Below are 14,899 nucleotides of genomic sequence, written 5' to 3'. Positions count from 1 at the left end.
AAAAATGTGATTGTTGTCTGCAATCAGTTTTTTTGGGGGTGTATTATTTAAATAATGTAAATTGCTTGTTTTCAAACATTAGCATTTATCCTTTATTGTTAAATATTAATGCCATATGAAATACAATAACTTATATGTAATTTGTTCTTCAGTGTTTATATCAGTGTGGATTGTGGGATTTGTGTACACATTGTAAGTTTAGTTGCTGATCTACACACAAGAATTCAAACACCTTTCTCATTTGTGGGCCCTATGTTTGCAAAATTACATAAAAATGTCCATTGGACCAGAACTGAGAACACAGAACTAACTGGGTGTGCTTCTTTTCAAGATAGTAAGGGCTTTAGGAGAATACCAATAAGCAGGAAAAGGGACACTTGAAAAAGGGTTTATTTTTATTTTTTTTATTTTGCTATACATCAACTATGGTATGTTTTGAAATTTGCCAAATATGAGTCATTACAAGACTTGCTCTTAATCTGGCCCATGTACGCAGACAATACTGGGATTTGTTGCTGTGGTTCCTCAAGATAACTTGCAAGAAAATAATTTTCAGAATTTACTTCAGACATCAGTGCTGAATGAATCACATGTTTGATATATGATACGATATGGCAAATAATAATTAAAAAGATTTAATTAACTGAACACTTAAGGACCATGACCAGGCCATTGACCCAGATTAGATGGTCATTATAAAAATGAATGAACAATATTAACAGTGAAACGTAAAACAGAAAAAAGTAGCAAGCTATACCATTGTATGGTTAATGTTTTGAATTTGGATTAGCAACTCGCTAATTTTTTTTGTGCATTTGTTAAAATTCCAAATGCAGTCCAGAAAGAGTTGATTCAACAGCATTTGTTGCATAATGTTGATTACCTCAAAAATTATTTTGACCATTCGTCCCTCCATTTCTTAAAAAACTTTAATTTTTTTTAAATGAGGCACTTACAATGGAAGTGAAATACAGAAATGTGAAGGTTAGAATTTTATAAAAGCACTTTCATTAATCTTCTGTAACAAATCATGAATTTGAGCTATACATTTGTTTAAATGGTCATTTTAGGGTTCATTGACATCACATCGTCATGGTAACGAAGTTGTAAAATTGGCTATAACTTTACACAGAAAAAGGTTAATTTAATTTAATTTAATTTAATTTGACCAATTGTCACACATTATACATACATTTCTGCATATACATGGTGAAATTATTTATTTTTCACATATCCCAGCTAAGCTGGGGTCAGAGTGCCAGAGTGCCAGGGGTCAGGTTAGTGATTTATCACACTAAAATCATGTTAACATACATTTTGTTTACATTTTGTGGCTATACTTTATAAAAAGTGAGTATTTTAATGTTTAAATATTGGCCCCATTCACTTCTGTTATAAGAGCCTCACTGTAACCCAAATGTAACAACATTTTTGTGGTAATCAATATTATTGAACCTGGAATATTCTTTTTACTGTGAAAAGTGTTGTTAGGAAATTCTGGTTTACAGCTTCCTCTCAGATATGCTTAAGATCTGTCCATCCAGATAAGATTTTGTATTATATCACTTGGCCATGTGAGGTCTCACTTCAGCACAAACACCCAGCATATGAAGGTCAATTCTCCACAAAACCACACTGACAAGATGGTTTCTGAAAAATCACCACTATGAGTATATTTTCACTGACAAACTTGACTGTTGCATTTTGAACTTGAATTTTCCAGATGGCAGAATGTAATTCCTTTATACAGAGTATTTGTAGCTCCCTTTTTTTCATAGTTCCAATGTGGGCCTCTCCGAGAGTAACCATTTCCTTTGCCTTGCAATAAGACCACAAACCACAACTGCATCTTTCAGAAGTCAAACAGGAAGGCCCCAAAGTAGCTGGAGGAGTCTTCTGCATACACAGCTGTGGGAGAAGACACAGAGATGAAGATCTCATCGCCCGCACGAAGTTCAAACAGGCCACCCTGGTAGATGGAATGAAGAGCATTTTCACTGTCTGGAGACCAACATTTGGTCCCCACACCCTTCAGGAGCTGAATAGGGCGAGCATAGGCAGTCTTCTTGTAGACACACTGCACCACCTGGTGGCTGACAATGCCTGAGTGGTAATCGTCACTGGAAAGAGTGAGATATCGGAAGTAGACTTGGGCGTACAGGTAGTAGCGGCCTGCGCGAGGAATACGCAGATGCCCATTGGACACGGTCATGTTGTGCAGGTGGGAGCCGAAGCTCTGGTTGCCCCAGGAACGAACAGGATGACGACAGGACTGATGAAGTTCGGACTGGGGTGCTAGGGATGTGGGACCTGGTATATTGAGGAAGAAGTTTAAAAACAGATGACTTTATTATCTCAGTGTACTCTTTTGCTTAATCCTGCTCTAGGAGATTACATTTAATGTAGAGTTTAGCTCCAGACCTATTTTCAGGTTAAACAAGAACACATTAATTCAATGGTTCAGGTATGTTTGCTTTGAGTTTCAACTTAACTCAGCTGGAAGGTAGATCTTCTGAAACAGGACAGAGCATCCCAGTACAGCATATCCTGCTCTTCTGCATCGTATAAAAATGTTCTTCTGTGTGTATGTCAGGTAAAGTGGGACAACTGGTAAAGTGATTCTTTTGAATGTTCATGTACCCTGAAATCGACCCAATTCTGCCGAATTACTGGCAAGTGCTGTCCCATCTGACATTTTTGCATCAATTCAAATGTGTTTACCTTTCTCTGTGGCACTTCTGATAGTTGTGTCAGCAATTTTCGAGACATGGGATCTGGTCCTATTTAAATCAGGATGTAGTTGCGTTCAATCTGAGACATGCGATGCATCCAAATATTCATACTTACCTAATATGTAGTATGCCCAGAGGTGCAAAAACCATATACATGTATGCAAGGTATGCAATGCATACTGTAGGGGTGCCATGTAAAGGGGGGCACCAGCGGCTCACTAAAGGTGCTGCAATAGGCCTCCTTGACGACCCCCCACCCACTTACAATGGATGACACTCCCCTCCCCTCGCTTGACAGATCCATGGGGCACAAAATTGAGTTTTGCATACACGCTCGGAAATGTGTAGTTGCGCCCCTGAGTATGCCGATGGAGTAGTATGTCCGCATCCTCAGTATTCATAAAACAGTAAGCAATAAATACCTGGATGACCTACTATTTCTGGCAAGATTCTAAATTGCAAATCGACTAGTCAATTTGCGATCCCATAATCACTCGGGGGCTGAGAAGACATCAAGTTCAATACGCTGGATTTAAAGTAACGGTGGTGAACCATGAGTCACACTGCTCTTCTCAACTGTAAGTGAGATATATAACTAGAAAGTTGTTCTTTGTGCTTTATTGGTGCTTTTTTTACGAAACCAGATTAGATTATTTTTGCGGTTGTTACATATATTCAAGTTCGGGGTCAATAACAACGTAACCAGATGACGTATATCCACAATCTATTCATATTACTTGCATGGTTTAGGGTTAAGGCCTCGATATACTTAAAGGAAATAAAATAACAAACGGATGATTTTGGTGGTTTGTAACAGCTCACCAGGGTCAACTTTTACGAAAACTTCTGACTGGCTGCCAAACACCTTCTTTATGTCATTGGTCCACATCATCGGTGGGTGTGACCTATAGCTCCACCTACCTTGAGGCCGACATCTAATTCTGTTTACGTTCTTCAGTCAGTCGAAATCAGCCAAAATAAAGCGTGTAAAATTATTAGAAAGCTGGTGCAAATTAACCAACATCTGTACAATCGTTCGTTCTGAAATGTTTTTACAAGACCAGGTCATGCGATTTCTTTGTTTGGTTTAATTAGTCTACAAAAAGAATCAAATCTACACAAACACTCTCAAGAGCCCATTCACTCTTGTGCCATTTGCAGCAAAAGCCATTCACACATCTGCCCAAAGTAAGATATGACTCTCTTAACATCATTCTTTTGTCTGTTTTTCCCCATTTACACTCTTTTCCACACCCACTTTGTAGTAATATCGTCATAAATTAAAATAACAGAGTTTAATCGGCACATTTTATGGCCACGTAAAGCTTGTTGTTAGCTTAATAGTTCCATGAATTCAGAATGTAACCATGACAAATAAAACATTTTCTACTGCATATTCTACTCTTAAAATCAGGCACACATTTTCTTGTCACATTAGTTAAGGTTTTACATGTCGTCTTGAGAATCCTCAGATTTAAATGTACCTCTAAATGCCATCCCACAGCAGTGAATATGTCTGAATGTTCACAACAGTATACCGTTGCTGGGCTGTTTTGAGCCCTAAACGAAAAACAAAGAAGAACTTCTACGGAAATATATCGGGGCCTTTAGTGTTTAGGTAAGGGTGGAAAAGTTTATAAAAAAAATGCTTTCCTGTGCTGTATTACATAATTTACAACTAAAAATACAACTTGATTTTGGTGCCATTCTGTGGACATTTCACACAGAAAAGTCAACAACTCTTCCAGCTTCGGCCACTGGGGGCAGTGGTTTGAATTTCAGTAAGCACAAACCGATTTCAGCAGTAGAAATTTCAACCTCCTGTTGCCTAATTTTACAGAAATTAGAATGAGAATCCATTTGAATTAAAATCCATTTGGATCATATTTTAAAAACATCACCAATGACAAATTATCAGAAGTATCCCACTTTACCTGTATTTACTATAAATGCATTTTTTTCACTATGAGCTACTACCTATATAATAATTATAATGTTTTTACTTTAACTATCCAAACCTTTAACTTATTTTGCATGACAAAAATGTATAACCATAAAATGTGTGGGAATCTACTGCGATTTGTTTGTGACCACAAAGCATTGATAAATAATTGTTTCCACTGTTTTCATGAGAGTTATCAGTTCAGTAAACATTCTTAACATTCAAGACATTTTATTTTACTAAATTCCTAACGAAGCAGTTTCTCTAGGTTTTCAACAGTGAATTACATGACTTACAAGAGTATGGTAAAAACGTTGAGTTTGTGCTGACACAAGTAAAAGGCATGTATAACATACAAACCCAGACATGCTGGCAAACTCACCCTGAAGTCCACTGTCTCTTAGGGTAAGATGAGCAGACGGCCGTGGGCTACCAGTTGTAAGTAACTTTGTGTGAGGAGGGATAGCTACTCTTTCTGTGAAACAGTAAAGAACAAAGGGTGAAAGACGGAACTCGAGAACAAGGCCAAGACATTTAAAGCTAGTTTCAATAATTTGGGTGCATTAATTGATTTAAAAAGAGTAGAGGTAACAGATGAAAGAAGAGATAAAAGCAAAGAAACAGCAAATGATGAGGAAAAAGATCAGTGGTTTCCTGTTACCTTGAAAGGTGTGTTTAGAGATTAGGTTTTCTGTGACCTAAAAGAGAACAGAAATGCTTATCCTCAAAATGACAAATCTGTGTGCATTTCATTCTACATCTTTTCTACAAGTGATTCCTACTATTCCAACAGAATCTTTTGTAGGAAATTATTGTGAAACATAATACAGTCAGATAACAGGGGTGTGTAGAGCTGGCTAAACTAAGTAATGTTGTGTCTTTGCTCCTGTGTCATCATACAGGACTAGTCTTTCCAGCATGCAACCACATTGTTTCTGCTGAAATTCCTGCCAAATAAACAGTGCTACAAAATTACACACCACTGTTTTGGTATAAGCAATACTGGATGTTATACAACTGAAGCATAGCAACATTTATGAAAATATTTTCCACAATAAAGTTAATTTCAGAAAGACAAATAAAGCTATTTTCGTGAACGCTAGAGTGAAATGAAAAACATCAAATGCACAAATGACAGGGTACAGCTTTCATTATACAGTATTTGATTTATTGGAGGAAAACTGACATAAAGTTCAGTGCAAAAGGCCAAATTAAAAATTTAATATACACTATGTCAATCATAACAGTACCCCGCTAATGTTGTGGCATTTCCTACTGATTTTGCCACTATTATAGTGGCTGCGAGGATGTACAAGAACTACAGTATTTTCCATTTGAATTGGAGTAACTTGAAGCTAAGCTCTTAAAAATAAAAAGGTACTTGTGGCTTTTTGCAGCTACTTTCCTCTTCACTCAATAAGGTCTATTGTCTATTGTCTAAAGGGTTTCAGGTAGAGGTCTTCACGGGTCCAAAAATTCGTGCCCGAACCCAAAGAGACCTGGAAATGTACTACCCGAACCCAACACATCAATTATTTGAAAGCTTGGACCTGTACCCATGCTGAACCGAGAAATGCCAGACCCGGACCTGAACAGGACCTGTCTATTATTTGAAAGGTGGGACCCGGACCCGGCTAGGAGACACAGACCCGGTCGACACCGATTTCTCTACTGATTGCTATTAAGTTAATTTGCAAGTTGTGAAAACAAAACTTTGTGTCTTACCTAATATAACATTAGGTCGCCTTCTCCCCTGTGCCTGGCCTTGATGCATAAAATCCATACTCCTTGCCAAAATAATTGGTAGAATACATCCTGGTTTTCTGTGATTCCTCTCTTGCTGTTTGAAACAGCATAGTTAATCCACTCATTATTTCAGCTTCAAAAGTCCACTTGCTGTCACGGTGACAGATGAGAAATGTAACTTATTTCAAATCAGCTTTGCAGTTTTTTTGTATCTCGCATAAAATAACTTCGACTCCTTGCCCTTTTGAACTATAATAATGATTGCTCATTCATTGCCACGGCTGCTAATGTTAGCATTGCTAATTTGCTATTGTGCGCCTTAACTCTGCTCTGCCTCTGACATCACTCTGCCTCTGATGTTGTGGCTCCACTCTGTTTTTCACCTTATTTCCAGGCCCCACTTTCTCATCCTAAATTTACAGTGTTGCAACTTTTACAACACACACAGCACCATCATCATCAGCGCTGTCTGATTACAGCCAGGTTTTCTCGGATCGACTCAGGTATTACAAATAATGTTAATCAGACCCAGGACCCGCAGCAATAAAATGGGACCCGACCGTGGATCCAAACCCATACGGTCCTGGGAAGGGTCTCGGGTCCTTGGGTTAGGGTGGATCTGTGAAGACCTCTAGTTTCAGGTCCAATGCAATGCCATGAGACCACACAACTGGAAACCCAATTCAAGGGTTTCCTCATTTCACAGTTAAGACCAGTTGATAATTCTGTGTCGAACCTCAACGTGATGGCCAACGTTGTGGTTTACATTTATAGTTCTGCGTTGAGGTCGAGCTGACGTGTTTTAGATTTTTTGTGAATGGGGCACACTGTTGATCTGGCCCATAAGAACTGCCTTAAGTGCCTCCCAAGCCAAACTCAAAGAGGATACTGAAGACTCCAGCCGCTACGCGGAACCAGCACAAAAAAGAAAATGCGCATAATTTCCTCAGACAGTCAAACGAATGTTGCAACATGAGTGCAACAAATGACCTAACCACTCCAGTGTCTTGCAAGAAATACTTCAGCCAATAGGAGGCATAAGCACAAAGAATGTGCAGATTCATCCACAAAACAGTCCCGAAGGAGTGTTATTCCACAAAACAAACTCCAGCCATCACTCCATTGACTTTATGAAGGACTTCTATTGCTGGGGACAAGTGAATGTTTTACGGCCTTCCTTAACATTTATTCTCAATTTGGCCAGAAATATCAGTGCAAAAGCAACCTTCTGTTGATATAAGTGTTTCTTGCATTTGTTGAATCGATCACGTTTCTCTTTTATTGATTTCGAAAAGTCTGGGAACAAGAAAATGCTTTTTTTCTCCCAAAAAGCCTACCTTTACTCCTTGCCTCACGTAACACCAGTTCTTTATCGGATGATCTCAGAAATTTGTCCAGAATTGATCGAGGCTTGTCTCCCTTCACGGATCGCCGAGCCGGAACCTTGTGAGCTCGCTCGATTTCCAGCTTATGGCTTGTTATGTCAAGCAGATTTGAAAAGAGCCCTTCCAGGAATTTCACCAGATCCTGATCCTCTTCGGCTTCAGGAATTCCAATGATTCAGACATTATTCCGCCGGCTACTGTTCTCCAAGTCATCCAATTTCTCCTAAACATGCTCCAAATTCAACTTGGTCGGTAGCGGATTAGCAGCTAATTCACTCTCCGATGACTACAGATAATCGATCCATTTCGTGTCTTTTAATAACTCCAGAGCCCGAGGATTTTGAATTCTTTGACATATTGACCTCCTAGAACAGTTATGGAACACAGTGTATCAAATCTCACTAGTTTATGCTATTATAAGTGATAAAACTAGCAAGTGTGCAGAGTTCGCCGTTTACATGTCCGAACCTCGCATGGCGTCAAGTAACTCCTGAAAAAAGTTGATTAAAATATTATTCACTACTGAAAAGTCTAGATAAATAACAGTTTAATTTGATACCAAACTGACTATTTTACTTAAAATGTGTGTATGTCATGCGTATTTAGGCATTGTATTGTGTCTGTGTCCTATGCACTGCACATTAGGAGCGCTATTTGAATGATGCACGGAATAGAGCGATTTGCTGGTCCTACACCTCACCTTTGAATAGGCCATAAGTGCAAAAACAGTAGAGCTGCAGTTGTCAGGCATTGCAGTCCATGATATAGGAGAAATATATTACTATTTAAAATATATAATGTACATTTGTTTGATGGATTTTTTTTAACTGAGCATTAATGCTCTATTGAATAACTTACTATGAGATACAATGAAAATTAAGAGCACCATTTGCATTTTATTATCCAAGCAATGTAGCATCTCTTTACCTTAGAAATATAGGATTTGAGTCCTTCAGCTAATTTAATGCATGGCTCCCCAAAGAGCATCACCAGGTCGTCTGGTACCTCCTGCTCTTTCTCAAGAGCATTCAGAAGACCAAGACATCTTAGATCCTCCACCACACCCTGTGACCGAGCCTGTCCATAACAAAACAACAACATAGGGGAACATTTTCATATTACTATTCACCAGTCCACTAACCAAGTCATATAACATGCACAGCTAAATTAAAATAAATCTTCTACATCCTTTATTTCACTTGGCAGTTAAGATTATGTGGGGCCTGTTAAATAATCTTGAGCAGATGCGTTTAGATAATCCATAACTTTTGATGCAGGGTTGGCTTCACCTAGTCATCTGTATTTAATTCATAAAGAATTCATATAATAACTGTCAGGATTCTGCCCTTAATTTTGTCTTCCTCACTTTTGTCGTTCCACTACTGTTGCACGCACTGCCATCTGTTGAGGTCGGAATGCCAGTTGAGTTTACCATCTCTTACCTGCCTACCGCCCTCCTCTGTGTCTGAGCAGTGATAGTGATGAAATTAGGCTGCCGTTAACCTTGAATTCTCACCTGTGTCTGTTCCTGACCTCTCCCCAGTGGCCGTTACTCTGCCTGCCCTGCCCAGTTTGTCTGTTGCCCTGTCCGGACCCTTGCTCACGGCCGCTGCCCTGTCCGGTCCCTCATCAGCAGTCGCCGCCCAGTTCGACCCTCTTCCTATCCCGGAACCTCTGCCGGACCTCATTCCAGTCCTGAGGCTGCCTGACACCTTCCCTACCCTGAGGTTGCCGGGCCACATTCCTGCCCCTAGGCTTCCTGATCTCATCCTTGCTCCCTTCATGAAGCTGCCGCTCAGGCCACAGGACTCCACCCCCTCCCTCAGGATTCCTTCGTGGCTGCCAGATCCCACCCCCTACCTTGACCCTCCCTTGCAGCCTCTTCCCTGGCCACCTGAACCCACCCCTTTCCTAAAACCTCCCCCTTGCTCTGTCCTGCCAGCTCTGTCCTGGACAGTCTTACCGGCCCTGTTCTGGTTTTCTCCCCCCTCCCCCTTGGTCTATTCTGTCAGCTATGCCCTGTGGTTTCCTGGAGAATACATGGCTTACCTTTTGGTTTTGTCATGTGTTCTCTTGTGTTGTTGTTGTCTAGCATGAGTGCATGTTGCTCTTGTGTCACTCTGGCAACATGCACTCATGTCTATTGTTTATGCCGTTTGTGTGAATGTTTGGTTTTGTTTTGGGATCTCATTGCCACACACTCCTCTGTCTTGAGAGATACCCCGTCCCCTTGTTTGCCCTATTATCCTGCCTCCCTTGTTACCCTCCTCATTTTCTCCCTTATTAATTCTCCCTTGTGCTCTGTCTTTGGCCAGTTCGTTTGTGGGATATTGCTTGTGTTTATATCCCCTATTATTTCTCTGTAGGTTGTGTTCTCTGTTTCATGTGGATTCCTGTCAGTTCCTTGCTCCAGCCCAGCCCGTCATCATTGTGTCGCCCAAGACTGTGTCCAAATTTTTGTTTGTTTTTTGTTATATTTTATGAGTAATAAAAGCCCATTATGCTACTCTGCATTTGAGTCCTGCCATTTCCTCTACCACCCCTGACAATAACACTGTGCTGATGTTCAGCTAAGAACAGACCACATTTTAGCTTTATTTTTTCTATAATGTGAAGCTGAGAAGTTCTAGCCAAGACATTGTATGTACACGGAGTATAACTTTTAACCTTCTTGTGCAGGTGCTGAGAGCTGGCAAAATGTATGAAAAAATGACAAAGTAATTTCAAGAAAAATTGTTACGTTACAGACAATGAGATCTTATTGCAAATTTGAATTGGCCTGTGGTGGCAAGTATGTTTTTGTGCTCTGAATGTTTGTACTATACTTAGCCACACATCCAAAAAACAGAAGCCTTTAAGGGGCTGAACAAACAAGTTCCCAGAACAGAAAAGTATTTTGATAGAGATCAGTTTATATGAAAGGGGAAAGAATTAACAGATTTTTTACATTTCTGTTTTTGTTTTTATTACTTGTACTGCGCAGTACACTATATATCTAGACTATGTGGGTCCAGATAGCTCACTAAAAACCTTCTTTCTAAATGCTGGTCAACGGTTTGGCACAGTTTTGCTGTTTTCAGGACCCCTTGTAATTTGTGTCGAACTCATAACATGAGGTCCAAACTGCAAAACTCTCCTCCTTATTTCAAAACCACTGACCATGAGCTCTGAAAAGGCTCAGAAAAGGCTCAGAAAAGGCTGAAATTCAGATAGTAATGAATATGTTAATTAGATCTGACAGTTTCCCCCTGAATTAAAGCTTCCATTTATGACCCAATTCAGAGAACAAATAGAGCAAAGCATTGTTTATATTTGAGAGGAGCTGTCAGACATGTATTTGTAAAAGGCCCTATTTTATAAGGTCCTTGACCATAATATAATTTAAAATATATAAAACATAACCATAATATATGTTAAAAAATTATGCAATTATAAAACATTGAAAAAATAAGAAGGACATTTTTCTTCGATAGTTGGGCGATTCTCATAAAATCTGTAAAGAAAATGCCCTGGTTATATTTAAACCCAAATCATATAATAAATCAATATAATATTTCATTAAGATTAAGAGACATTACTATTAGGAAACATACACATATTTTACTCCCTAATTATTATTGTAAGGCATCCAGACATTTTACTTTGCCACCAATTTTATTTTCAGGCATGATTTTTATCACAGTCATTTCTTTACTGTATTACAGTAAAAAAAAAAATATGCTGTTTTGCTTTTAAAATGAAAAGTAGCACCAAGGGAGTGCAATGATGTATAAATAATTTCTCACATTGCGGTAATGAGAATATCATAACGACCATCTTTTTATGCATTATGGTATTGAGAATTTGGGGTTAAAATGAAAACAATGTCACAAATGTAAATAATACATTTATTTAGATTTTGGAGTAAAATAGGACCAGGACATTTTCTTGACCAGTTCCATGTGAATCATCCCATTTCAGATGCAAATGGTGAAATTTTGGCTACAATGAAGAAACAGTTTGTAGATATACACAAAATCATTGGAAACATAGATATTTGCTGAAACAATTTAAAGAATACAAAAAACACTTACATAGTGCATTAAGCAACTTGCCTCACATGACATTTTCACGTCAGACTTTGACAACTTGCCCACGCAGTACATAAAAGTGTCAGAATACAAAAAACCCATTGCAAAAGCTCTTAGGGCTGTTTGAATTGAAATTATGAGATAATTACAATACAAGCTTTTAGATTGGAATCTGTAATAATAAACTTTATCATTTTAGTGATAAAACCCCTTCACAAAAGCCAGGAATTTAGAACCACAATGCAAATATTGACCTGATTCTTAACATGAGAACTGATGTCAATCTATGACCTTATTCTTGTGGCAACGAGCTTAATGCAGTAATCACCAACCCAATACTAGCCAAGGAAATAACTAGTGCTGACACAATGAAAACCTGATACCAAGATGACAGCCTGCAGGGTAAGAACGTGCTGTAATGCAATTTGCAAATTATCTCCATTATAGATAATTATAACATGTCAAGGATGCAGTTTTGTAGATGGGAACCTTCAATAAGGATAAGGTATTCTATTAAACCTGTTACATACATTTTAAAGAGATATGGAAAGTGCATCAAACACACACTAATGTATAAATTGCGTAAGTTGGCATGATTCACGAATACATTTCCAAAACAACATTTTATATATATATAATGTTGTTTAATATATGTTTAGAATGTTTATATAATGTTTATAACATATATATATATATATATATGTTTTACCTGTGCCATTGACAGATTTAAGTAGATGAAGAGTCCTGTTGTCGAAGCAACTTGCAGGACAATCACGATGACCACAACCGTCGTCACCCAAAGCCTGGACGGAACTTCGAGGCGGTTTTTGTGCTCAACCATTATGAATGAGCTCGATTCGCTACTAACAGATTGTAAATAATCGGAGTTGCCCTCAGATGCCACCGCATTCCTGTCGAGTGACTGCAGCATGCGTTGAGGAGGAGCTACTGAGTCCATGTTCATCACTGTTGTATGTTCCTTACTAAAAAAGTTTGATTTTCTCTACCAGCACCTACAAAAGAGATAAGTTCGAGGAAACAGCGGGGTAAATGGCAAGAAAATCGTCGTCATTGTGGCATAGTGTATGGTTCCTGTAAAAACAGCAGGTTTCAGTTACAAAAACACTCCGCTCTGCTGTGCGCGAACCGGTTCTGTGGAGACTCAAATGAGTTTGACAATAGACTGAAGTCTCACGCGCTCTTCATACTGGATCAATTAACTGACCTGCCCTCCCGTTTTTTTTACACCACAGTGCAGGGTTCCCCAATAAATTTTCACCAAGGGTCAAATGCTTTCAACGAGACAAAGTCAAGCGCCACGGCCCTCGATGTAATGACAAATGTTTTTGTGCTGCTTTATTATTATTATTATTATTATTATTATGTATTATTATTATTATTATTATTTATTAGAGTCATAAATAAATATTCAGATGTTTTATTAGTTCTTTTTCTCAGTATTAGCAGCCTGTTTTATTTATTCAAACAATTATGAACATTTTGTTTGTATACAGATACACAAAACTACACAACTTCGCCTGCTGGAAAAAAACTTTAAAGAAAAATATGGATATCCATGTCATCCATTCAAGTCAACTGTCTCATCACGTGCGTAACAGCTTGTCCTCCGCACTTTTCCAAGCTAAACCCATAACGAGTCCAAACGGTATTCTTTGCGTTTTGTTACATTGAGCTGATTGAGCGACCATCCAGCCAATCACAGGTGAGTTTTATGAGCTGAAACAACCCTTGCGTAATCAGAATCAGAATCAGCTTTATTGCCAAGTATACTTACACATACAATGAATTTGTCTTGGTAAAAGGAGCTTCCAGTGCACAACAATACCAAAAAAATACAAAAGCAGCAGTAAGACATAGACAATAATAATAAAAAAAATATTATACATGTATGTACACAGACACACACCTCCATACATACACAAATGCACATACGTAGTGCAAATCTTATACAAATCCGTTTTATAAAGTACAAAAATACAGTTTGTTATGTACAGTGTAAAAAGTGAGGATATGTTGGATAATATAAAAGACTAAACTGTATTGCGCATTATTATTGCTCAATGGGGCAGCTTCAACTGTTTATGAGATGGATAGCCTGAGGGAAAAAACTGTTCCTGTGTCTGACGGTTCTGGTGTTCAGAGCTCTGAAGCGTCGGCCAGAAGGCAACAGTTCAAAAGGTAATGGGCAGGGTGAGTGGGGTCCAGAGTGATTTTTACAGTCTTTTTCCTGGGGGTAACCAATAATCCTCTCAGCAGTCTGAATTTCCTCTGTAGTCTTTTGATGTCTGATTTCGTAGCTGCACCAAACCAGACAGTTTTTGAAGTTCAGAGGACAGACTCAATGACTGCCGAGTCAACAACACCTGTGGCAGGTGGAACTTCCTCAGCTGGCAAAGGAAGTACAACCTCTGCTGGGCTTTTTTCACAATGGAGTCAATGTGTGTCTCCAACTTCAGGTCCTGTGAGATGGTAGTGCCCAGGAACCTGAATGACTTCACTGCTGCCACAGTGCTGTTTAGAATGGTGAGTGGAGTCAGTGTTGGGGTGTTCCTCCTAAAGTCCACAATCATCTCCACTGTTTTGAGCGTGTTCAGGTCCAGGTTGTTATGATTGCTTGCCCCAGACAGCCAGCTGTTCAACCTCCTTTCTGTATGCACTCATCGTCATCTCAGATTAGGCTGTCAGTCTAATCAACAGAGCTCTGATCATTTCTACAAAGTTGCTTTCAACAATGCTCATTTATCCATGTTTTGCCAGCCGGCATTTATGTTGAGTTAAATGAATAATGTAGAGATGAGGAACACACAAATAAGAGTTATTTATCGGCACATCATTCTTGATTGGCAGCATTACATGAAATGCACTGCAGAGAAAATCTAAACATAGACAATCCTTCTTTTAAGCACACATTATAAGTGGAGATTATGTTGCATGAGTCTTCATTAAGTTATGCTTTCTACATTGTTTATGAGGTAAAAGTTTGATCTGTTGTTTTTGCTAATT

At 38.8% G+C, this 14,899-nt stretch overlaps 1 protein-coding gene across 1 annotated transcript; it reads right to left on the bottom strand.

Annotated features, from left to right (window-relative positions):
- Positions 1 to 391: 391 nt before the first annotated feature.
- On the bottom strand, positions 392 to 13,029 carry LOC127625268 (tumor necrosis factor ligand superfamily member 10-like). Its single transcript, XM_052100457.1, has 5 exons — positions 12,585 to 13,029; positions 8,733 to 8,882; positions 5,336 to 5,372; positions 5,057 to 5,149; positions 392 to 2,310 (listed from the first exon to the last, which is right to left on the bottom strand). The coding sequence occupies exons 1-5, from the start codon at positions 12,837 to 12,839 to the stop codon at positions 1,853 to 1,855; spliced, it is 993 nt and encodes a 330-aa protein (XP_051956417.1). The 5' UTR covers positions 12,840 to 13,029; the 3' UTR covers positions 392 to 1,852.
- Between the last annotated feature and the right edge of the window lie 1,870 nt (positions 13,030 to 14,899).

The sequence above is a fragment of the Xyrauchen texanus genome, chromosome 31 (genome assembly GCF_025860055.1).
Source record: "Xyrauchen texanus isolate HMW12.3.18 chromosome 31, RBS_HiC_50CHRs, whole genome shotgun sequence".
Taxonomy (NCBI): Eukaryota; Metazoa; Chordata; class Actinopteri; order Cypriniformes; family Catostomidae; genus Xyrauchen; species Xyrauchen texanus.
The sequence above is the reverse complement of the archived record's forward strand: the minus strand, read 5'-3'. Positions and strand labels throughout refer to the sequence as shown.